Source organism: Sitodiplosis mosellana, unplaced genomic scaffold (genome assembly GCF_009176505.1).
Source record: "Sitodiplosis mosellana isolate CC-2019 unplaced genomic scaffold, AAFC_SMos_1.0 Smas_scaffold_6197, whole genome shotgun sequence".
NCBI classification, from domain to species: domain Eukaryota; kingdom Metazoa; phylum Arthropoda; class Insecta; order Diptera; family Cecidomyiidae; genus Sitodiplosis; species Sitodiplosis mosellana.
In genome coordinates this window covers 7,988,919-8,011,685 of record NW_022601438.1, presented here as the reverse complement: position 1 = coordinate 8,011,685, position 22,767 = coordinate 7,988,919, and the positions used below count along the sequence as shown (strand labels likewise).

Sequence of the window (22,767 nt, the reverse complement as noted above, 5' to 3'; positions counted from 1 at the left end):
TCGCTCGTGATCGATGGATCGAATATTCTTCCCTAGAATGGCATCCAAAAGTGGCATATTTAATTCTTGCGTTTTGGTTGTGTACGAAAAGGAGCAATAGGTCTTCTCCTAAGGGGATTTATCTCTCGCGAATCATTTCAGAACAAAAATTCGAATGTTTACGAATGCGACGAATGCGGCTATGACAGCGAACTTGTGACTACATAATTCATTCGTGTTTGGGCACGCATTCGCAACGCTGCCGTATGATTTCTATCTAAACATTCGCACTCGCATTCGTGAGAACGTTCGAGAACAGCGAAATACGACTGCCATACGAATGCGAGTGCGAATGTTTACATAGAAATCATATGGCAGCGTTGCGAATGCATAGCACTGAGCGCGAATTTGTGAATAAAAATTCGAATGCCAAACCGACATAGAAGCCCCTAGGTCTTCTCTGGTCTGAGTGTATCGACTTGTTTCACCCAAAAAATGAGATTCGCATAACTTATATCTCCTCGTATCATCGCACCAAATACGACTTGAATAGATATGAAAACATTTAAATCTGTTTGAGTCGAAGTAAGAAAAAAATGGCAGAAAATGCTTTTCTTTTTCAGTTCATTGCAAAAATTAGCTTGGCAGTGCGAAGTGAAACAGTAAATTCCAACACCTGTTGAGTGTTGAGCCGCAGCAATTAGAAATGTGTTTGAATGCTATTTGGCACAGGATGTCGACAGCGCCTGCGCGCCAATTTCACATCGAATACCAACCGAGTGCTTAGCTTTCCATGTACCAATACATATGCAAACACCGACGCAGAATCACACATAATTTCCTTTACAAATGTGTTTTTTTTTCTCAACTCGCAAATATTCAGAGACGTCATATTCTATCCATTCGCAAGCATTGCTCGAGCCATTGTCGAGCTTCCTCTCGCTGTCGACTACTCTCATCAATTTCTGAGTCTCATGGTGCTATTCCAAGTCAAGTTGTATCTTTGTTGAATAAATAAAATCAGTGGACTTGTGAGTGTTTTTATTTCATTTTTGTTCGGAATTTTAAAGTGAAATTAAAATTAATTGAATATTTATTGTGTGAACTGTCTAGCACTGCGAAACAAAGATATTATGAATAAATTAGTGAGCTGCGACGTCTGAAGCACATCGAAAAAAGCAACGATTCCAAAAATCATCTTAATTAGAGTATTCGTTTGTCGCTCATCATGTGGAATTGACCATTTAACATTTACCATTTGACCAAGAAAAAATTCTCTCATCGAAATGTGGTACTCATCAAATGCGATTTGAATCGAACAAACGCGGACCCTTTCAATTCGATAGGCAAATATGAAAACAATTATAACGGGAAAATATTCCAAAATGGTTAACGAATTTGCATTAACGTAATAAGATATCATGCAATAAAATGATATCGACAGACAAATGAATATATAAACAAAGACATCGAAAGAAAAAATTGTGTGCGTGCAAAACGAAACCACCCAATCGAGATACGAATGTGCTAAACTCAAACGACATAGGAACGAATCGAATATTACTAAAAAGGGAGAAAATAAAACAAAATAGGTGAGACAATTTATGAGGTTCAATTAATTTATGATGGCAAATAGAAATGGTAATTTCGACCAGGACGTCAATGTTTGCCCCATCCAATTGCCATACAATATTCATTTTCCAATTGAAGTGTCATTTTTTCGTGTCATAAAGCTGAAACTCATATTGAATATTAAAATTATACCAGCAAAAAGGTAGGGAGACAGATAGATGGCAATGTGACATTCACGTGTAGATGTGTCACATTACGAATGGGGTGTAATGAAACGAACATAAAATTGAATGATTTTTCATTTCCACCCATTGAATTTTCACTGAATTACATTTCTCTCTCGCTAAATTCCCATTAACTCAAAGTTTCTTAATCCCCATTCGTCTCATTTTAAATTATTCATTTTGGTCAAACGGCAATATATCGTGCGTCATAATGATGTCTTATTATCCAAATCTTGTGCCCTAAATTTCGAATAAAAATAGACGATGAAGAAAATGTGAATGAATTAAGGTAGAAAAGAAGAGGTGTTGGAGAACACAAGTGTGTTTCGACGAATTGGCCCAATAACAATGAATTATCTCCATTCACACCCTCTGACTTGGAGTGACGTCAAGCGAAAGCGCATCAGTTTTATTACCTTCGTTCGTTACTAAGGTGCTTGTTTCTCACTCCATTCAAATGTAACTAACTGTTGTGTCAAAACATCAATTACTAACCAAACAAAAACGTTTGTTAGCTTGAGTTGGTTTCAGATGGTGTGGCAGCCTCATCGATTGAAAACCGATTAAGGAGCGATAAAACTGCGGTACAAAATAGCAACCAAGTTCAATAATAACTCAATAGACATTTACACGAAATGGGCTCATTCACTATTTTATCCATTGTTTCATAGGTTTATTTGTCAATTCAAACAGAGAAGGAGAAGCAGAAAAAAAACGAAGAAATGGTCTGTCGCACCACATTTGAAATGAACGCACGCAATTGGTTGGTCAACGTCGTTGATAAATTCTCGAAATTGAAAAATCACCAAGTAAAATGCGATCCACGTACGGGCGGCCGTGTGCCTCGCGAATTCTAAATGGAAACCGATATTGTGTGCGTGAGAGTTGATTGACACACCGTTGAGATTGACACACCGTGTGTTCAGCCTGCCTGTGTGTTTAATGTGCATATAAATCACATGATTGGTATTGCTTTCGACAATCGGAATGTGTTGACTATTTCAATTCAATTTCAATGCAACATGAGCTGCGTTTCGATGTACAATCGAGCTCGTTACGTTTTTGTTTTCTGTTTATTTACCGCAGTTTTACCGAAGACTTTTAACAAAGTCAACCGGATTTTTATCGGAATCACATGACAATCCGATAATTAAGTAATATAGACGTTTATTTTTTACACCATTGTTACATGGGTTCTTTATTGTTGGATTTGAAAAGTGTTCTTTTTTCCAATTTGAAATGGTATTTGTTCTTTTCTTTTATCCAACAGATGAAAGAGTAATGACTGACGAAACCTAACGCCAATTAGCCGAGAACGAATAATTTTCAACGAAATTTTGCAGCAACAGAAAAGAAATGACTGATACAAAAGATGAGAGGGTTGACGTACCACCGGCAAAGCCAACAAAACCCGCTATACCACCAGTTGCACCGCATCATTTGTTGCCGCCAAAAGAAGAGGAGAATATTTTGCGTCGCAGTCTCAAAGAAATTGGTGAAGATATGAAAAAAATGGAAGATTTAATTACCTTAACGGAGGATATAATACGACGTGAACGTGAACGTGATCGAGAATTTTATTTGCGTGAACGTCGACGAAAGCTTAGCGAATATCCATCGATACCAAGGCACTTGTTTCAAGTGCAAAAAATCGAACCGAAAGAAACACGGCAACCGCAAGTTATTGAAGTGGAACCCAACAAAAGCTCATCGCCCCAAAAAGAGAACAAGAGTCCGCTAACGCTTCGAATGAAAATAACGAAGCGTTTTAAACGGAAAAGTGTAAAATCGGATAAGCGTAAGTCAACGAATAATCAAGAAGAAACAACGCCCAATCAACCATTGAAATCGCCCACACTAAAGATTAATACGGTGGGCCAATCGAGTCGTAAATTGATCCGATTTAGCCCACGACGCTATCGTTCCCGTTTATATTTTCGCAACGGTAAAATTGGATGCATCGATCCGGAAAATGTGAGCGCCAATCAAACAAATATAGAGAAAACACATGCCATTGTTAATTACATCACCAGCGATTTGGACAATTATACGAGCTCATCGGCAAAACGATCGTCAATAACATCGAATATCAGCGATATCCTTTCAAAAGAGTCAACCGAGAGTTTGGACGATCTACCCAATAGCAATAGTTATTTCAATTTTGACTATTCGGCCACCGAAAGTGATGATCGCGGCATTGCTGATGATGATTTTTATGTGAACAGTTTGAGTGACATTGATTCGTTTACGGTGCAACCGAAAAGTGATGAGGAATTGACTACGAGTCAGGAACAAAGTGTCGAGGTGATCGAAGGTGCCGTTCAACAGCAATCACTCGACGCTGAAATGTGTAACAATGATGCAACACCAAATATACCCACTTCAGCTTCAGATACAGCGTTGGTCGACTTCATTGATGAAACCACATCGAAGCAGTTGGTCGAAGAGTCGGAAGAAAAAGCACCCAACAGCGCTATGAGCAATCATTCAAACATTACGTAGGAAAACAAAAAATTATTCAATTTTTTCATCAGTAAATGAAACATCTCCGTCTCCTTTTTCAGCTTAAATTCTGACATAAAGAATCAAGTGCGACACCTGGTGCGACGTTTCACAATGCGAACGGGAAACATGCGAAAACGAATCGAAATGCCACCTACACCAAGCACAACGAGCTCATCACAATCGCATTTAACACGCAATCGTGTGAATTTAGCACATAAACTGGGTTCGCCAACGCAATCACCATCACACACGAATGCATTGTTCAAAGCCGATGAACAGCATCCAAGCAACGAAAGCCCATTCACATTGAAAATGCTATTCAACGGTGTAATTGATCCACAGGGCTCACTTTATATCTTTTGGTTATGCATTGTATCGATGACATTTCTCTATAATGCATGGGTCATCCCATTGAGATCGACATTCCCATTTCAAACACCAGAAAATACAAACTATTGGCTGGCCGCCGATTTTTGTGCCGATGCCATCTATTTGCTGGACATTGTTTTCATCAAGCATCGTATCATGTTTTTACATGACGGATTTTGGGTTCATGACCGTAATCTCACTCGCAAAAATTACATGCGCAAATTAAAATTTAAGGTAATGCAACCGTTTTTACCGTTGTTGTCCATCGACTGCTAGTCTAACAGTCTACTTGAATTTTGTTGACTGCTAGTCTCTAACAGCCGTTGACATTGCTGGAGAAAACATAAGAAATACTGAAACTTTTCAAATTTTCACATAATTCAGATGGATATTCTGTCATTGGTGCCATTGGATTTGCTTTATTTCAAATACGGCATGCAAGCAGTTTACTTACGAGCGCCACGTTTACTCAAAATTCAAAGCTTTTGGGAATTATTTCGTCTTTTGGACCGGGTTATCGCCTCACCTTATCTTGTGAGTCTTTTATTTCTAGAATTTTACACCATAGGGGTATTGCAACGACCATAAAATATATGTATTTCATCAAGTTTGTCAAGCTCTTTCCAAGTTTATGCATAGTGTCGAACTTTTGTTCAAGCTCTACCATCTAAATGTACAGTGAAATAATTTATGGGCACGACGTAAGATGACGTTTTTTCTGGTCAAAAAAGTTGTAATATCCCTTTGTTTTACACGGAACTGAAGTATTGACCATTTCTGCGAAGAATATTTTTCCCTTATAAAATGACTTCTCTGAAAAATGTTGATGAAAACAAAGAAAAAAATGTTGCAAACTGGTTCAATTGTGAAATTTTCTCTCAATAGGTGCGACTTGGAAGGACGTTGACCTACATGTTGTATATGATTCATATTACGGCATGTACATACTATGCATACAGCGATTATCAAGGTGCGTGTTTCACCTAATTCCATTCATAAAAACCAATACACAACGATCTTTATTCTAATTTCAAGTGTAGCTACTGCATGCTAATAATTGTCTTATCTCGAAAGATTTCTCTAAAAATAGATGTTGAATCGCGATGACTCATGTCAGTGCGATTGATGTAATTCCGAGATTATTTTTGTTATCATTTTATCTGCTATTATCGTTTAATAATAACCATTTGTTTATTTCAATTTTCTGTTATTATTTCTCCGACTGCTATTTTCATTTTTCTATGAATCGACCTAGATCACATTTCTAATAATATTTAGAGAAAAAAATCCACTGAAATGATTTGTTGTTTCGAATACTGGCATTAAAATCGATGAATTGAAATAATCGAAGCTAAAATTTAAAAAAAATCTGTAGGTTTGGGAAGCGATCGTTGGGTGTTCAGTGGCAAAGGACATCCGTATGTGCGATGTTTTGCGTTTGCAACGAAGACAGCAACGTCCATTGGAAAAAATCCGAAGCCGGACAGTGAAGGTGAGCTGCTTTTTATGACAGTTGCTTGGCTAATGGGCGTATTCATTTTTGCACTGTTGATTGGGCAAATCCGTGATATTATCGCCACGGCAACACGATTTCAGGTGAGTTGATGCAATTCTAAATCTGTAAAAAGTGCTTTATTCTCATCACTATCCCTTTTCCTATTCCATTTTGTTTTTTTTTCTTTTTTGCACAGAGTGACTATCGTCAGTTGGTCGATGAAACGTTGGAATGTATGCGACGATTGAATCTCCCAAAGGCATCGATTGATCGTGTGAAAAAGTGGTTTAAATTCACATTTGAACAGCAGCGAACACTCGATGAGAATATGATTTTGGATTATTTGCCATCGAATTTAAAGACGGACATTGCGATTGCTGTTCACATTCAGACCCTATCAAAAGTACAGTTGTTTGCCGATTGTGAAGAGGCGTTGTTGCGTGAGTTGGTGTTGAAATTGCGTTCGGTCACCTACTTGCCGGATGATTATGTGTGTCGTAAGGGTGAAATTGGCAAGGAGATGTACATTGTGAAATGGGGCCAAGTTCAAGTGATGGGCGGACCAAATAATGATGAAGTGCTGGCAACGCTGACCGAAGGTTCAGTATTTGGTGAAATTAGTTTGCTGGCTATCAACGGAGTTGAAGGAAAACGTCGAACGGCTGATGTTAAATCGAAAGGATTTTCCAATTTGTTTGTGTTGTCCAAGTCGGATTTGAATGATGCCCTTGCTCAATATCCACAAGCACAGGCGATTCTTAAGCGACGTGCCCATAGTGTCATGCGGAAAAATGCGGAACGTGAACGAAACCGTGCGAATATGTCGTCATCGAATAATAGTATTGATGTTGTTATTAAAAATCCAGCCTCACCACGATCACCGCCCAAATTACTGGAAACAGTTATCAAAGCTTTACCCGAAGAGTCGTCAGCTGTACGACTTTTGACGCAAGGATCACGACGACACAAACCCATACGAAAACAATCAATAGCAGCGATTACTTCGCAGCATGCCGAAAATACAAATAACAAGAGCAGTGATAACAAAACGGCAGCAGAAAACAAAGCTATCGATAGCAAAACCATCGGTAATTCAAGTCAAACAACAAGTGAGCCGCATCGATCGGCCGAAAAATCCATCGATTGTCAAATTTTGTCGGTGGAAAATGAAAAACTGAAGGCACCACCATCGCCAGATCTATTGAGTGCAATACAAGCCGCTCTTTCCCATCGAAATGGCTTCATGAACTTGACCGATTCCGAAAAAGCATTCATCGCCAATCCAAACACTTCAACCGATATACGAACCGATTTTCTTGATCCTCTTGATGGTCGAATGGAACAAAACAATTCATAAAAGCTAATTAACCGTGTTTTTGTCCACAAGAGGTGCAAAATTGACCAAAATAAATAGTAGCTAAAAGTTAAGCGGCAATATGAATCGAACATGAAATGAAGAATTCGAATGAATTGTCTATGATTAAGCTGGAAATAGCACAACACATTCTTAATGCATTCATATTAGATTCAAGTGAAAAACAAACAAAACAGTTTCAAAGCAAACGAGAGCTTTCTTTCCATTTGAATTCATTTCAATAAAGTGTCTTTTTATTTACTGAAACATTTATTTCGTTTTATTTTCTTCAATCCGATAGTAAAATGAATTGTGATCATACAATGCTTATTGTAATCGGGTTGGATGTTGTTATTAAAAACAGATATGACGATTTACTCTTCGTCTTCGTCGTATTGACGGGCAGTCTTAGGTTTTTTCTTATCTTTTTCGCGAACGAAATCGTCGGCGGTGATCGAGTAGCTGAGTTGATTGTTGTGCAAATCGGCTGTGACATCAGCGGTACCGTTTGGATTGTACTGTGGACCATCTCCAATCGGCTCAATCTCTTCCCTGGAAGCAAAACAATGTGAAAAATAAGTTGAACTCCAATGTTACAAGATTTCGATTTTCGTCGAAAGAATGGTAAAATTAATGACTTTGAAAGTCCACTTTTCTCTTGAACTTTGAAAATAATGAAGACACACTCACTTGACCACCCTGTATCCATTTTCATCGGCTTCATAGTGGATGGTGCGTTTGAAGTAACCATCGCTGTACGAGTACATGCCACGCAATGCCAAACCTTCGCGTGTTTCTGACCGTTGAATTGAATGGTCGTTGATTTTGTCATCGATTGATGTTCCAAATGAGTAGTAGGCATTCTTGGCTTGTTTTTCACGCAACAAACGTTCTTCTTCGGTTTCTTCATGTGGAATACGTGAAATTTCTTGTTGAGCCAAAAGGTCATCATCGAAATCTTGTCCTTGTGATTGTGGTTGGAATCGATGTTGCACTAGCTTTACTGGCTGCACTTGTTGCACTGGCTGAGGACGGATCTAGTCAATTCAGAACAAAATACGATTAATTGGCATTGAAACGAAGTGTAGAGTATGTGAGAAATGAAAATCAAACGATAACTTACGCGTCTGACTGGTGCACGAACAGCTGGAACCGGGATAGGGGCTGGAACTTCTTCTGCTTCTTCTTCTTCGACTTGCTCATTAACAAAGATGGGTTGCGGTGTGGTTGTGGTTGTTGTAACTGGCACAACTGGGGCAGTTGGAGCAGTTTGGAAGGTTTGAACTTGTTCGTATTCAGGCCCTTGGTAGTTAATTCGAGTGTTGACATTGGCGGCTGGCTGGCTCTTAATATGTTTCTTCGGTTGTTTCTGGCTATGGACATGGGCTGGTTGATGTTGGGTCTGCACATATGCTGGTTGTTGTTGATTTTGCACATAGTTTGGTTGCTGTTGTTGGGTTTGAACATAGGCTGGTTGCTGTTGTTGAGTTTGAATGTGGGCTGGTTGCTGTTGGGTTTGAACGTAGTTTGGTTGTTGTTGTGGTTGTGTTTGAACATAGGCTGATTGCACGTAGTTTGGTTGCACCTGTCTTTGGACCCAATTTGGTTGTTGTTGCATTAGCTGTACCATTTGCATATATTGTACTTTTGCCTGATGTTGAGCCGCATTGCTCGAACCTGGATAATTCACCTGTGTTTGATACTGTGGTGACGTTGGATAATTTTCCAAACGCGTACGCAATTTGCCATGCAATTGGTGAGCGGCCGTCGTTGGTCTTCCATCCTATTGAACATACAAAAAATAAAATTATTCAATAAACATTATGAAAATGTGTCTGTTAATCTTGATCTTTCTTTCCCAAGTGGAACTTTTACAAGTTTAGTCTAAAATTCCGAAAGGTAAACAGATGCTACGATTGACGTCAGACAACGAAAGAGATAAAAGCTAACAACAAATAAACATTTGTAAGCAAACCGTTTTGATGAAATCCAACTAAATCGTTTGCAATTGAAATTTACGCTTTTTTTTCAAGTGTGATTCATCAAAGCGGAACTTTTAACGTGACTATCGAAGTGGGTGTTTACTTATAATAAAACGCTTAAAAGCATTCATCATGTAATTGGGAAAAAAAACACCGAATGTCAACAATCGCGTCACGTTAACGTGAAAACAAAGAATAAAATTAGGAGTGAGAAGAGAAAAGAAAACAAGTTCGACTACTTCATTTGAATATGTCTGAATAAATTGCTCTTAAAAGCGTTAAATGTTAAATTGTCCTCGTGACCATCGACATGGTCGTGTGTCAAGTGCAGAAAAACACTTGAGTGCTATAAAATGTTTACGTTTCAATTTATTTCGATTGATTCGATTCACCTCGAATTTTCTGGCCGCAAAAACAGACGAGCGGATCGAAACAATTGACAATTCAACACAAGACGGAGAGAAAATCGTAAAAAAAAAACTGACAAAAGTGATAAAGCAGCTGAGATAAAAAGTCGATTGTTCCATAGATGAAAGTAACTAGAGACTTGATTCATCTTCTAGTTTTGAATGAGTTTATTTTTTTCTCTGTTTTTCACTGATAAACTTATTTTCAGAGCTTCAAAAATGTAATGAATCAAATGACTCACTCTGCAAAGTGTGATTGATTTGAATGTATGTCGATATCAATTCGGTCGATGCATTGCAATCAAAGGTGATCGGTTGCGATCAGTGCTTCGAATACTGACCAGTTCAAACATACACAAACGCGTCTATTCACTTTACCCGATTCGACATGTAATACGTATGAATATGCAATACACTTACGATCACGAGTGATAATGTATTATAATCAGGTATATACACAGTATGTGGCGTTTGCTTACGATTGTGTGTTGGTAAAGAGTGGTCACAAGCAACGTACACAGCACTTGTGTAGAGTTGTTGTACATATCCTACTATTCTCTAAATGACTTCGACTTTTTTCGATGGATATCGTATTGCTTATGATATGGCATAATGTTTTGTAATTCGTTGAGATTCAGCTCAGTAACTAAACAGTTCAAGACTTGACTAGATCTTCGCTTAGTGTTTTGCAGATCACGAAAACTTCCACACATTTTACGGCAGTGAAGTAAAAACCACTAAAATGGGTATATTCTAATTGAGTTATTTTCATTTTGCTTTGCTAATTAAGTCATTTGTTAATTTTTTAGTGTTGGTAATTTTGAAACTTGCGTTTTCTTTTTCTTTTCATGACAAAACGTTATTGATTGATTCATTATTTATCCATCCAGCAAAATTTATGTTCCTGTTGGCATTGGCGGTAGTATTTATCGCAACGATCGAAGCAATAAGTAAGTTTTTTTTTTGTTAAACAGTTTCCAGTGTTTTTTTTCGCTTTTGGAGAAAAATGCAAATATATCGAACTAAATGCTTCTCGAAATGTTTGGCATTCGTATTTTCTTCTTTCTTTGAAATTGAAACATTTGTAAATTTGAAATTTTTTCCATGTAAACGTGATTAGATTCAATATGATTTCAATATATCAATCAAATCATTAATTTTCTTTCATACAACTCTTCGAAATTTTCTTTATTTTTCTTCAATTTTTTTTTTTGAATTTATCAATAACTTTGTTCACAGACTTCGGTGAATGTCCATTATCATCGCAAATGGCGTCATGTACGCCAAAGTGTATACAGGATAGTGAATGTTCGACTATGGGTGGCATTTGTTGCCCGAATTTGTGTAACACAAAATCGTGTGTTCGCCCAAAAGCCGGTTCACAAGGATCCAGCAGTGGCGGTTACAAAGGATCGGCCAGTGAGTAGAAAAACACACGAAATCATTTTATCATTATTCAAAAAAAAATTCCCTCAAACAATTCAAATCATTCCCAATTTGAAATAGCTAAAACTGCTACCGGTGTATACTGTGGCAACGTTAAATGCAGCGCATATGAAAAATGCGATCTGGACAAGTCTACCAAGCGCCAGAAATGCGTACGAACATAAGGAACAAAACTGGATCAACGATGTGATATTCATTCCATTTAATAGCACAATTTATATTCAACAACAACAATAACAAGCGTCGAAATTGCGACTTTTTCAACACGAAGTGAAGCCATCAAAATAATCGGTTTAATTGGTCAACTTCAGAATAATTTACAACTACTCGAAAATAAAAGTGTTTTGTTTCCTGTTCTTTTTTTGTGTGTCTTGCATCAAATTTGGTTTAATTGAATTATTGAATAAATACGTATATTTTGGATCACATGCTCAAATTTAAACCATCGTCTTAATGTGTTTAACAAAAATGGTCAACAATTCACGATTTCAACGACTGTTTTGAACTGAAGATAATCAATCACACTGTCTTTCGAACCGAAAATCATAATTTTTTTTTTTTGAAGTAAAAGAAAAATTTACGTACATAGCTGTTTTCTAGCGGCTGTCCGCTACTGATGGCAATGCCACAAACAATCACGAAAAAACCGAAAATATTCATTTTTTTAGCACAATTCCTATTTTCTACAGAGAGTGTTCGTTGATCGAATGGTAACTAAACTAATTTGAATTGTCAATGGTGTCACTGGTTTTTATACGGATTGAAATTCGTAATGGTCAATGCACAAGTGCAACAAATGCAATGGAAAACTAGTCGTGGAAATATTGCAATTGATTCCCCTCTCCTTCATTCATTCGGTACATCGTTCAAAATGCAGATGAATGCAAAAGACGAAGCAAATCTGATAGGGCCATTCTGCAATTGGCCAATGTGTGGCACTTTACTTTCAAATACTTTTTTTCGTATTTAGCTTGCTTCCAGTTTCGTGTAATGCCACATTTTTTTTATGTGACCGCACTTTTGCAATTTGCCATACATAATCTTATTGGTCCGGTTGGACCGTACCCAATACCCAAATTCATCAAAATTATTTCACTTGTTTTATGAGTGCTGAGCTAGCCGACACCTTTTACTCGCACTAATGACTCACTGTAAGTACAGGCTAATCAATATTTTCGGTGAAACAAAAGTTAATGATCCAACTCCAGACACACTCGATACTAATGAAGCGACGTAGAGACATTTTTGGAAACTTTCAGTTTTTTTTTTTTTGAAAAAAATGTTTTATTGCGTATTTAGGAACTGTGATAATTTCTTTTTTTACATTCGATTGAGGTACTTAACGCCTTATGTGCTATGGATACAAATTTTGCGCAACAACAGGCAAATGTTACTAAACTTAGCTCAGAATTTGTCATGGTGAAAATCAATAGGTAATTAAATGTTGAACAACACAATATTTTGAATGCTTCCAATCAACCCATTCTTACAGAAATTACTTTTCAGTCTGCAGTCAGCTGAAAACTTACACAGAAAGAATGTTCCGTTTTATCATATCACATATTTTGCAAACTATAAATCCAAATATGAATATTGCAAGTGGATATAATATTGCAAGCGGTTATATATTGCTATATACTTCAATCCATATGGATTTTATTAGCCGTTCTGTGAATTCAAATGTCTCAAAGATTTCAATAAGTCAAAATAAAAACGTACTGCGCTAAAAGCCTATATAAACAATGTTATTATATTTGACGATATTTGAGTCGATGTAAATGACGATGTGGCAGCGCCACCTATATAGATTCCTTATTAAAATAGGTGGAACTATTAAGTGCGTGCACCATATCGCACGTAAATTTTCAATATGGCAGCGTCCATAGAATTGAAACGTTAACCAATTTCGTAGTCACGAAATATCACCGTACGAATAAAAACGTCATTGGACTTCAGAAAATGAAGAGAAATTTATTTTTATTGGGAATTTTTCGATTATTTATCATTGACTTATTATTATTATAACATGAATGGTCATCAGCATTTTCTGTTGAAAACGATTGATTGCATTGTCTTATACATGACTACTAGCTCGAATCTCTTGCCATTGTGAGTTTTTTTTTTCAAATGAATATGCTAAGCCTAAAGAATAGCCTATTTTTATGTTGCAAAATCATTGTTGCTTTTGTTATATTAAGAAAGTCTGTTCTCATGATCCATTTCGTCCAAAGTCACTTCGATCGCCTCGTTAACCGTTCGAAGAACGGAGAGTGTAATAACATTCCTTTGGTGTATATTTAGCCTGAATCCTGCAGTTGGATTAAAATCAGCGAATGTATCTGTATCTGTATCAGTTCCACATTTTCCAAGAAAGTCATCGTTGCTCAGGTAAGAAATCATAACACCAGCTAAATTCTGTTAAACAACTTGTCTCATTTTATTTGCAACCGAATGGCTGCACTCGTATTTAATTGTCCAGCTTATATGATTAATGTCATACTTTTTCTATGCAACACAGTTGTCGCCATCATAAGACCTCTCCCAAATGTCTTTTTCGACAAAGTATTGCAGATTTCATTGTATCCTTTAATATTTACAATACTAAACGATATGTTGGTATTTGACAACCTTTCACTTGCGTGGAGCAACAGCTGAAGAATAAGTTTTTCTGTTGGCACACCCGATTCGATGAGACCTTTGATCGCGTCCATGTTTGCAATCTGTATGTAGTCAAGATATTTCGACACAGCACCCAATTCGTACTCATTATCAATAATTTCTGCATCCGTTTCAAAAGTTAATGTGAGCAAAAGGTGTCTGGCTTTGAAATGTCTTTGAAATTCTTCAAAAACTATCATCATCGTCTCTTTGTCCAAAGGATGTTCAAATTGAACACTAGAAGAGAAATAAATTTGGTGTTGATGGAATTTTGAAAAAAAAAATCATTTGAACTTTCATAATAAATACCAACTTTTCCATTGAATAGTCATTCAAATCCTATACAAATCCTTATACTATCCATACTTTTGGAAGAAAAATGATTTTTTTTTCATTTTCAGCAGAACTTCTGCAATTTTAAATAAATCAAAAGAAGAAAAAGGAAAACTTTATGAGTAGTAGAAGAGAGCACGTACCCTCGCCCGTCATCCAACTCAAATCCTTAAGCACGAGATGTGTGCACAAGTCCAGGTCAACCGATTCAATATCGAAATCACTCAAGGGTTTTGGTGACACTGAAAAATCAGCACACATGATAACTTTGCCATGGGATGAGCCTAATTATCGGATCATCGAAAGTTAGTGAATGATTTTACAAAGAAGGAATTATGATGAGAATTAGAAACGAACCGGTTTCAGCTTTGATTACCATAAAAACACAAAAAATTCTCAATATGTTTAAAATCATGATGAAGGGCCGATTTATGATATAACCGATTTATAATAAACCAACTTTTCAGAGTCTTCAATTGCATCGAATAAATGCTATGTGTAAAGCAATTAGGTGTAATAGAAGACTCAATACAAATGACACAACTGAATGAAAATGATCATTTGTATTTAAGCAATTAACTCATCATTAGGGAAACAAATGATGACTTTTCATTGATTAATAAACCATTTGTCGTTGGATATCGATTTGTGTAAATTTCTTCATCGAATAAATTTCCCGCATCAGCTGTTTGATTATTTGGAATTGCATTAGGTTTATCATTCTTCCTACATCAATTATTTTTATTTGTCAAACACATTTCCTTAATCATAATCGAAACGTTTGCAAACACCTAATTACCTAACGAACGATGAAAATATTGATGATAACCATGGCCGATAAAATAGATAGTGTACGTGTCTTCGGGATTGATTCCCTTCAAAAACGTTTCTTTTAGTTGCATCGATACGCATATTCACATTATTCGTCGTTATAAGTTGGAATGAAGTTTTGGTTTAAGGTGTTCAGCTGTGTGCTTGCACGAAGTATTCCGTGTGTATTCCATTGAAATCAATGTGAACCACCGTGTCGTCGTTTCAGCGCTTGAAACCGCGATTTCAGTGAGACTTTGATATTCAACCGTGATGGTCGCGTTCTATAGACTCTGAATCCAGTAGTCACATTATACATTGTTTGTGCACAAATTTGTATCGATAGTTTTGCCGATTGCAGAAATAACCAGTAATTGGCTTCACGGAACAAAATACGAATAAAACAGAAGATTTATATGGTGTTGTTAGCAAGTTCTATGAAATGAAAAATCGAATGGCAAATCAACGAAAAAAAACTATTTTACGGCGAATATTGAGCGGAAGTTTCAATTGAAACAAACAAGCAACCATACGCTATTCCCGATGAAACATCGAACAATTAAGTTTTATATGTGGCGAACGCATCACGGCGAACGAAAATTTACGTGTTAAATGATTGGCATGCCATTAAATGGGTTATTTTTTCTTTTTATTTTATTGTTGGTTTGTGTTTTACCAATGAAAGCCAATTGCTTCATTTGAACGATGATTTAGAGTGAATATTTGTGCATTAATTGATTCAGTTGGCCTCGATCGATTGGGTTGCAGACATTAAGGTAAGTTCATTGAATTAAAAGATTCAGGCAGATTCAGGCAGACTCAGACACATTCAGGCTGATCATTAGCAATGAATAAAAAAAAGAAGGCGATAGCTTCTTAAGACGGAAGAGAAATAACATCCGTCTCTTTTCTCCCTTTCCCAGTCCAATTCAAACGTATAACAAAAAAGAAGATTTTAATCGACGTTTTAAACGACATTTATTCCAAGAAACATAGTTTTTTTCATCATCATATAGGCTTTCCGTTTCAAAACATAGTTCAACGGAAAAAGTATTCAAAAGAATTTCTCAATGAATAAAAAAAAAATTCCAAAGAAGCCCGGTTATAAAAGAATTTGAAAGAGAAATAATGGTAGAGTCAAAGAAGAATATTCGTTCCGACCTGAACCTAAAAAAAAGAGTAAATTTCACCAGGGCAAAACCAAAATGAGCAGCAATATCTGGCATCAATGTGGCAAATACTTTTATTGCATTAATTTTCTACCCAAAACTCAACCAAAAACAATTGACATTTTTGTGGTACGTGCAAAAAGATTAAAACGTTCGATAAGCCGACAACATTTTATTTCCAGTTGCAAGCGATTCGTTTGCTCAAACTAACTTGTTTTACTATGTTCGAATGGCATAAATTACATTTAAATGGTGTACATCATGCACACGATGAGTAATTGTATAACCGAGTCATACATAAAATAACAACAATATATATGGAAATTAGTTTCAAAGGGAGCAAAACCAACGACTTATTTATTTGTACGTACAACTCATTTATTTGTTGATTGTTTAACTTTCTTTTTCGTCATTTTGTTCATCAATTTCTTACCAAACTTTCGATGAATTCTTCACGAGTTTCCATTTTATTTGGTATGTGGATTACAGACAAAATTCAATGTCCCTCTGAAGAAGTCTCTTACTTGTTACGATTTACTTATTTTCATTTATCGATGCAATTTCCTATTACCTTAGTTTTCCTTTCCCCATTCTTTTCTTTTTTGATTCAATTTTTTGAGGAAATTGAATTGAAGTTTTGCTTCGAAAGTATTTTCTTTCTTTTTCATTCGATTAATACAAACCGTTTGCAATACAAAGGGAGACATCGCGAAATGGTATGCAACTGGCTATACACAAAATAACGATTTGCCAAGTAACTGACATGCCCGCAAAGAGAGCACAAATTATTATCGATAGAAAAAAATGAACCGCAATACACCAAATTCTGGCGACATTCAATTGTATAATGAAACTAGGCATTTGCGGCTTTCCATATTCACACGAGTAACAACCACTTTTTAGCGGTAGTTCAGTTTGGTTTACTCTTTTTTTTGCTAATACCCTTCTCGGTGGCTTGTTCACTGACTTCAGTTTCTTTTTTTCATAAATTGTATTATGCATTGTATGACATGACATAACAAGCATACTTAACATATCCTCCGCTCCACATGATTTGCATATATGTATAAAACTAACAATCGAAAATTAACTGTTTACATTCATTATAATGTATTGCGTGCACAACCTTTTGAGCAGTTCAAATCCTTCTTTTTTGCTTTCCTTCAAAAAGCATCCTTGTAACCAACATGCGAAAAAAAACAAGTCTATTTTTACCATTTCGAGCTATTTATAATAACATATTTCAATTTGTCTTGTGACTTAAAACAGAGTCAATTTGTTTATATTTCAATTAAGAATTAGGAAATCAGACAATTACCCAAACATGCTTGCATGCTTCATCATATTACAATATATTATTCGACTACAATCCAACAACGACGCAATCAAATTATGTCAACACACAAATATTCGCATTAAAAGTTTGTTTATGGAATTTATGTGCCATATGACTGCATACCTACGATTACCATTCAGACCCTTGATTTTTCAATCGCACTCATTTGTTTCAACATTCGTTCATTATTCACCGATTCTTTTTTTTTTTGTTCTTCAAACAGTTGCAACTTGATGCATGCACGAAGAATTGAAAAAGACGACATTTCTTTTCTTTCAAGGGAATTTATATTATTATTTGAATTCATTGGGAAATTTAATTATGATGGAAAACTGTGTGTTATACTATGTACTGAGACAATTTTAGAACGTTGGTTTTAGATTTAAAAACAGGATATTTTGAAAATTCAAAAATTTTGAATTTGTTTTCAAAATTCGATTTGATTTGTATGTCTTTATGGCACTCATAAAAAGTACAGCTATTAGATTTGTCTGTCATTTTTTAAATTTCTCCACAATGTGTTGATCGGTTCGTTTCGAATTCTGCATTGAGGTACCACCAAAGCGGTGCCAGAAACGGTTTTTTTGCTGTCCATTTTTGAAAAAATTACTCTGTGTCGGTATTCTACGACACAATTTCGCAAAAATCGTTCGTTTTTCGATTATTCCAAACGATCAATTAAATTTCGGAGCCACAACGTTCAATAAAAATTTAAAACGGTTAATAATTTTCCAACAGAAAGCCAATCGACTTAATTGAACGTTGTGGTTCCTTTTTTCGAAACGCTTTGAACACTTGAAATAATTCCGAACGATTTTTGTGGAATTGTGTCGTAGAATACCGAAACAGCTTAAATCATTGTGGACCACGGTGGCCGATACGTGTAAGTCGTGTATCTTGTTGATGTAGACTACAAGTGACGAGCATTAATGATATTCAACACTTTATTGACTATGATATCGACCACAAAATTGTGATATAGATTATACTTTCCTGTAGTGGTAGTAAATTTCGTTTTTGAAACAAATTTAACACTATGACTGTTCTTCATATTTGCAACATATTACTGTTCTTGGGGGACTCCAGGGCCCCCAAGATACTTCATATGAAATCTGGACTGTGATAAGAGATAACAAATTAGTGTCTGCAGCAAAGTTGTAATACTCAAAGTTTGCTATAATTTTGGTGTAACAAATATTGCTTATCTCTTATCAGTTCCGCGAAAAACGCGAAAAAACGCGGAAATCGCAAAATTTTCCCACATCGTTTTAGTGAAGATGATGAGAAGTAAGAGACTTGCCTCTTCGACAGAAATGTAGAGCAGCTTGAGTACTACAAGTTCACCATAGACATGAAATCGTTATCTCTTATCAGTTTCGCGAAAAATGATTATCAAAAACTCGAATTTTTCGCGTTTTTTCGCGTAACTGATAAGAGATAACGACTTGATGTCTGTGGTGAAGTTGTAGTACTCAAGCTGCTCTACAACTTTGCCGAAGTTACCAAGTCGTTATCTTTTATCAGTTTCATGGAATACGCGAGAAACCGCAGAAAATCGCGAAAAAACGCGTTTTTTTCCTTATCATTTTTCACGGAACTGATAAGAGATAACGAGATGGCGTCTAAGGCAAAGTTGTATTTCTGGTTGAGTACTACAATTGTTCCGATTCATTATTTCGTTAACTCTTATCAGTTCCGTGAAAAAACGATAAGGAAAAAAACGCGTTTTTTCGCGTTTTTTTGCGGTTTCTCGCGTAACTGATAAGAGATAACGGAATAATGAATCAGAATAATTGTGGTCCCCGACCAGAACTACAACTTTGCCTTTGACACCATCTCGTTATCTCTTATCAGTTCCGTGAAAAATGATAAGGAAAAAAACGCGTTTTTTCGCGGTTTTCTGCGGTTTCTCGCGTATTCCGCGAAACTGATAAGAGATAACGACTTGGTGTCTTCGGCAAAGTTGTAGAACAGCTTGAGTACTACAACTTCACCGCAGACATCAAGTCGTTATCTCTTATCATAGTCCAGTTATAATATAAAATAGCCATGGGGCCCTGTGGTCCCCCAAGAACAACAGCGTAATAAGTTTTGCGGCAGGCTGTATTTTACACATACTCACACATATGCATATGTTTTTTTTTCATTCGTGTAGAGAAATGTTCAATCTATACAATGAGACTTAACTCCGGTTGGTTTATACACTGTTTAGTACTTTTATTCAACTTTAAAGTTCGCTGGGGGCCCTGGGTGCCCCAAGAACAATCATAGTGTTAAATCCGAATTTTTTTCTGCAAATACTATGAAGAAATGGATTTGTATGAATTTCATCCAAAGCAAAAAGATCGATTCATAAATCCGAAATCCCTAAATAGTATTTATAGAGTAAATGAACGTGCCTCAATATTAATTGAAAACATTTGAAATTATTCCATTTACTCCACAGTATAATAAATCATCATCTAAAAAATGGGTCGAAAGAAAGTGGTTAAAGATCCGCAGGAGGAGCTCGAAGCCGAATGTAAGCTGCTAATCGATGAAGCTACCAATTTGATGAAAGTTCATAACTACACAAAAGCTATGTCCATATATCAGAAGGTAAAACTACATTTCCCGTGCAAGTTTTCCGCGCGCTTTGCTCAATGAGCTTCAGTTTTTCGCAATAACATTTGGCTTTTTTTTCAAAGCTTTCCACGCTGGAAAAGCTTTTTCTCATGCCAATTTGAAAGCATGCCATTGTTTTAGCAACTGATTCACCACCGTATTGGATGGCTGATGGTACAATATTGCTATAGCTGGTGGTGTTTGATTGAAAATCCATTTTTTCAAAGGTAAAAATGATACGATTCAATGCGACAATCTAAATTAGAACCGAATGACATTAATATCCTCATAAATTGAACGAAATGCGGCAAAGTTTCACACCAACTAATTTTTAACGATTCTTCCTGCATTGCTATCTATCCATTTTGCTTGTTAAAACAAAGCCGCTTGGTTTTTCTACACACATTTTCCCCGTCACCCGCGTACCTCGGTATGTGTTTGAAAATCCATTGATGCGTCAATAAAGAATTGATTCTCGAGGTGTTGTTGCCATGGTGCCAAATTGAAAGGTGTTTCTTTTAAAATGCTTTCAATAGCTTTTCAATCGAATTAACAGCTAAATAACGAGTATCATTTTCGTCATCTTCAATTCCATTCAATTTGTTTGTTTGTGTTTTTTTTTCTCGTACGTTTAAAGTTTTTTAAACCACCAACCGTAACAACAAAAATAAAAACAAGAGAAAAAACTATTGATAGTTGTTATTCGTTTGCGTTTTAATAAAGAATAAATTAAATTGCTCTGTACGTTTGAGTTTTAAGTGTAAAGAGAGCAAACAAGAAAAAAAATACCACCAAGTTTTGCCATTATATCATTGGCCTGCGTTTCGTAATTAGAAAATTCCAAACTTATTTCAAGAATCAATTATATCAAACACGCGAAGTGCGGACGTGCACAAATCGAAGTGAAAAATGTCAAAAGTTCGAGATATATTGGGTGTTGATAAGGAATCGGAGTTCCTACAAAGTTTTGTACGCGTTGGTTTGACGGCCGATCAGGAAGACCATGAGCCGCACAAATCGTTGTACATGCAACCGAGAGCACCGCCAATTGCCAAGCAATCGTCAGAGATTCGTTCGGATCAGGACAGTGATGGTCTCACACGAGCTCGCACATCACCACGTGGTGACAATGGGCGCGTTCGACGCGGCAAACGCATACAATACTACGAAGAAATGTACACCGATAAAGACCGAGCGGCTGCCGTTTCATATGGTTGATTCATTTGATTTTTCAATGAGTGTGACGTTTCGATTTCTAGGGACACACTTTTTGTTTAACCTCTTTTTATGTCACTTTCGATTCGACTTTTGCTTAATTTTTGAAAGAATCGAAATTGAGATCATTCAGCAAACCAACCATTTTTGCCTCAAAAGCATTTTAACATCTCCTTAACTCCTTTCCCGCAATTAGGTTATTTCGACATAAAGCAAAGTCTAAGCATAAAACGTCGCCAAGATCGTTCTGAGGCGTTACAGCTGCCCGACGAAACCGATCCAAGCACTTTATTGGCACTTGGTCAGCGTGAATTCAAGAGTGGAAACACTGAAATTGCTATTTTATTCATATCTAAGGCATGAACTTGTATTAATTCCATTGGAATAGTGCAACGTTGAATCTTGAACATTTTTCCTATTTCATTTAGTGTTCAATGTTTTTTTTGTCAATATTTTCTTCAAACAATTTTGTATTCACCTCTATCAAACTTTACATTTTAGGCACTTGAGCTGAATCCATCGGATCAAAATGCGCTGGTTGCTCGAAGTAAATGCTACCTGCTGATAGGTGACCCGATCAAGGGACTACAAGATGCGGAAACCGCATTAACCAACGACAAAAATAACATTCGCGCCATTTACCAAAAAGCCGAAGCACTTTATTTCCTCGGCCAGTTCGAGTTGAGTCTCATGTTCTTCCATCGTGGTCTTCGTTTGCGGCCGGAACTGAACAGTTTTCGGTTGGGTGTACAGAAAACGCAGGAAGCAATCGAAAAAACGATTGGCGGCTTTAAAAGTTCGAAGAAACAAACATCGTCGGCCAAATCCAGTACGAAAACCAAACGATCCAAATCAATGCCAACAATTCATGAAGAAAGTCGACCAAAGACTAGCGCAAAAACCACACATAAAGTGAGCTTGGAAAAAAGAGAAGCACGTAAATTACTGGGTGAACTGTGCGTTGATAAAGAATATTTGGAGGGGCTATTGAAGCATCCAGATCTCAAGAGAGCTGATACAGGAACTGAAGAGGTATCGTCACTAGTCAATGATGCGGTCAAATTTTTGAACACTCGTCAAGAGTTTTGGCGCCAACAACGTCCCTGCACTGCCTTGCCAAAAAAGAAGAAAATCGACATGAAGTGGAATTAATGGCATCCATCGAGAGCATCGAGAAGAATTGAATTCGAGATGATTTACATTTCATGGCAGTAAGGTGATTAGCAGCATAGAAGATGTTAAGAACAAAATTAGACAGTTAAAAATTTGAAAAAATAAAAACATTTAAATAAAGTGGAAAAAAAACAAC

The 22,767-nt window shown here is 36.5% G+C and overlaps 4 protein-coding genes across 12 annotated transcripts; 3 read left to right on the top strand and 1 right to left on the bottom strand.

The window, feature by feature from the left end:
- The first annotated feature begins 475 nt into the window (after nucleotides 1-475).
- LOC129577378 (cyclic nucleotide-gated cation channel beta-3) lies at nucleotides 476-7,765 on the top strand. Of its 3 annotated transcripts, XM_055464291.1 has the most exons (8): nucleotides 476-1,010; nucleotides 1,093-1,571; nucleotides 3,046-4,273; nucleotides 4,340-4,883; nucleotides 5,034-5,183; nucleotides 5,535-5,619; nucleotides 6,025-6,245; nucleotides 6,341-7,765. In XM_055464291.1, the coding sequence occupies exons 3-8, from the start codon at nucleotides 3,132-3,134 to the stop codon at nucleotides 7,499-7,501; spliced, it is 3,303 nt and encodes a 1,100-aa protein (XP_055320266.1). In that variant the 5' UTR covers nucleotides 476-1,010; nucleotides 1,093-1,571; nucleotides 3,046-3,131; the 3' UTR covers nucleotides 7,502-7,765. The 3 variants fall into 3 exon arrangements, with proteins under 3 accessions (XP_055320266.1, XP_055320268.1, XP_055320267.1); XM_055464293.1 differs by lacking the exon at nucleotides 1,093-1,571; XM_055464292.1 differs by lacking the exons at nucleotides 476-1,010; nucleotides 1,093-1,571 and adding an exon at nucleotides 2,619-2,929.
- On the bottom strand, nucleotides 7,696-12,061 carry LOC129577379 (uncharacterized). Of its 5 annotated transcripts, none has more exons than XM_055464294.1 (4): nucleotides 11,919-12,061; nucleotides 8,622-9,281; nucleotides 8,189-8,535; nucleotides 7,696-8,050 (listed from the first exon to the last, which is right to left on the bottom strand). In XM_055464294.1, exons 1-4 carry the CDS (start codon nucleotides 11,991-11,993, stop codon nucleotides 7,873-7,875), a joined length of 1,260 nt encoding a protein of 419 aa, XP_055320269.1. In that variant the 5' UTR covers nucleotides 11,994-12,061; the 3' UTR covers nucleotides 7,696-7,872. The 5 variants fall into 5 exon arrangements, with proteins under 5 accessions (XP_055320269.1, XP_055320274.1, XP_055320270.1 ...); XM_055464299.1 differs by lacking the exon at nucleotides 11,919-12,061 and adding an exon at nucleotides 10,130-10,254; XM_055464295.1 differs by lacking the exon at nucleotides 11,919-12,061 and adding an exon at nucleotides 9,966-10,121.
- On the top strand, nucleotides 10,476-11,769 carry LOC129577383 (uncharacterized). Its single transcript, XM_055464313.1, has 4 exons — nucleotides 10,476-10,633; nucleotides 10,778-10,837; nucleotides 11,127-11,306; nucleotides 11,394-11,769. The coding sequence occupies exons 1-4, from the start codon at nucleotides 10,630-10,632 to the stop codon at nucleotides 11,495-11,497; spliced, it is 348 nt and encodes a 115-aa protein (XP_055320288.1). The 5' UTR covers nucleotides 10,476-10,629; the 3' UTR covers nucleotides 11,498-11,769.
- LOC129577381 (outer dynein arm-docking complex subunit 4) lies at nucleotides 11,974-22,762 on the top strand. 3 transcript variants are annotated; one of them, XM_055464307.1, is made up of 3 exons: nucleotides 11,974-12,766; nucleotides 20,086-20,237; nucleotides 21,960-22,757. In XM_055464307.1, the coding sequence occupies exons 2-3, from the start codon at nucleotides 20,109-20,111 to the stop codon at nucleotides 22,608-22,610; spliced, it is 780 nt and encodes a 259-aa protein (XP_055320282.1). In that variant the 5' UTR covers nucleotides 11,974-12,766; nucleotides 20,086-20,108; the 3' UTR covers nucleotides 22,611-22,757. The 3 variants fall into 3 exon arrangements, with proteins under 3 accessions (XP_055320282.1, XP_055320284.1, XP_055320285.1); XM_055464309.1 differs by lacking the exon at nucleotides 11,974-12,766 and adding an exon at nucleotides 13,615-13,721; XM_055464310.1 differs by lacking the exon at nucleotides 11,974-12,766 and adding an exon at nucleotides 15,394-15,910 and having other exon boundaries at nucleotides 21,960-22,762.
- The last annotated feature ends 5 nt before the right edge of the window (nucleotides 22,763-22,767 follow it).

Bases quoted from the DNA above. Each gene is read 5' to 3' on its own strand.
- LOC129577381 (XM_055464310.1), top strand. From the start codon at position 20,109: ATGGGTCGAAAGAAAGTGGTTAAAGATCCGCAGGAGGAGCTCGAAGCC. The intron at 20,238-21,959 runs GTAAAACTACAT...TTTACATTTTAG, and splicing joins CTATGTCCATATATCAGAAG to GCACTTGAGCTGAATCCATC.
- LOC129577378 (XM_055464293.1), top strand. From the start codon at position 3,132: ATGACTGATACAAAAGATGAGAGGGTTGACGTACCACCGGCAAAGCCA. The intron at 5,620-6,024 runs GTGCGTGTTTCA...AAAAATCTGTAG, and splicing joins TGCATACAGCGATTATCAAG to GTTTGGGAAGCGATCGTTGG. The intron at 6,246-6,340 runs GTGAGTTGATGC...TTTTTTGCACAG, and splicing joins CCACGGCAACACGATTTCAG to AGTGACTATCGTCAGTTGGT.
- LOC129577379 (XM_055464294.1), bottom strand. From the start codon at position 11,993: ATGAATATTTTCGGTTTTTTCGTGATTGTTTGTGGCATTGCCATCAGT. The intron at 9,282-11,918 runs GTACGTAAATTT...TATGTTCAATAG, and splicing joins AGCCGCTAGAAAACAGCTAT to GATGGAAGACCAACGACGGC. The intron at 8,536-8,621 runs GTAAGTTATCGT...TGAATTGACTAG, and splicing joins TTCGTGCACCAGTCAGACGC to ATCCGTCCTCAGCCAGTGCA.
- LOC129577383 (XM_055464313.1), top strand. The intron at 10,838-11,126 runs GTAAGTTTTTTT...CTTTGTTCACAG, and splicing joins CGCAACGATCGAAGCAATAA to ACTTCGGTGAATGTCCATTA. The intron at 11,307-11,393 runs GTGAGTAGAAAA...AATTTGAAATAG, and splicing joins CGGTTACAAAGGATCGGCCA to CTAAAACTGCTACCGGTGTA.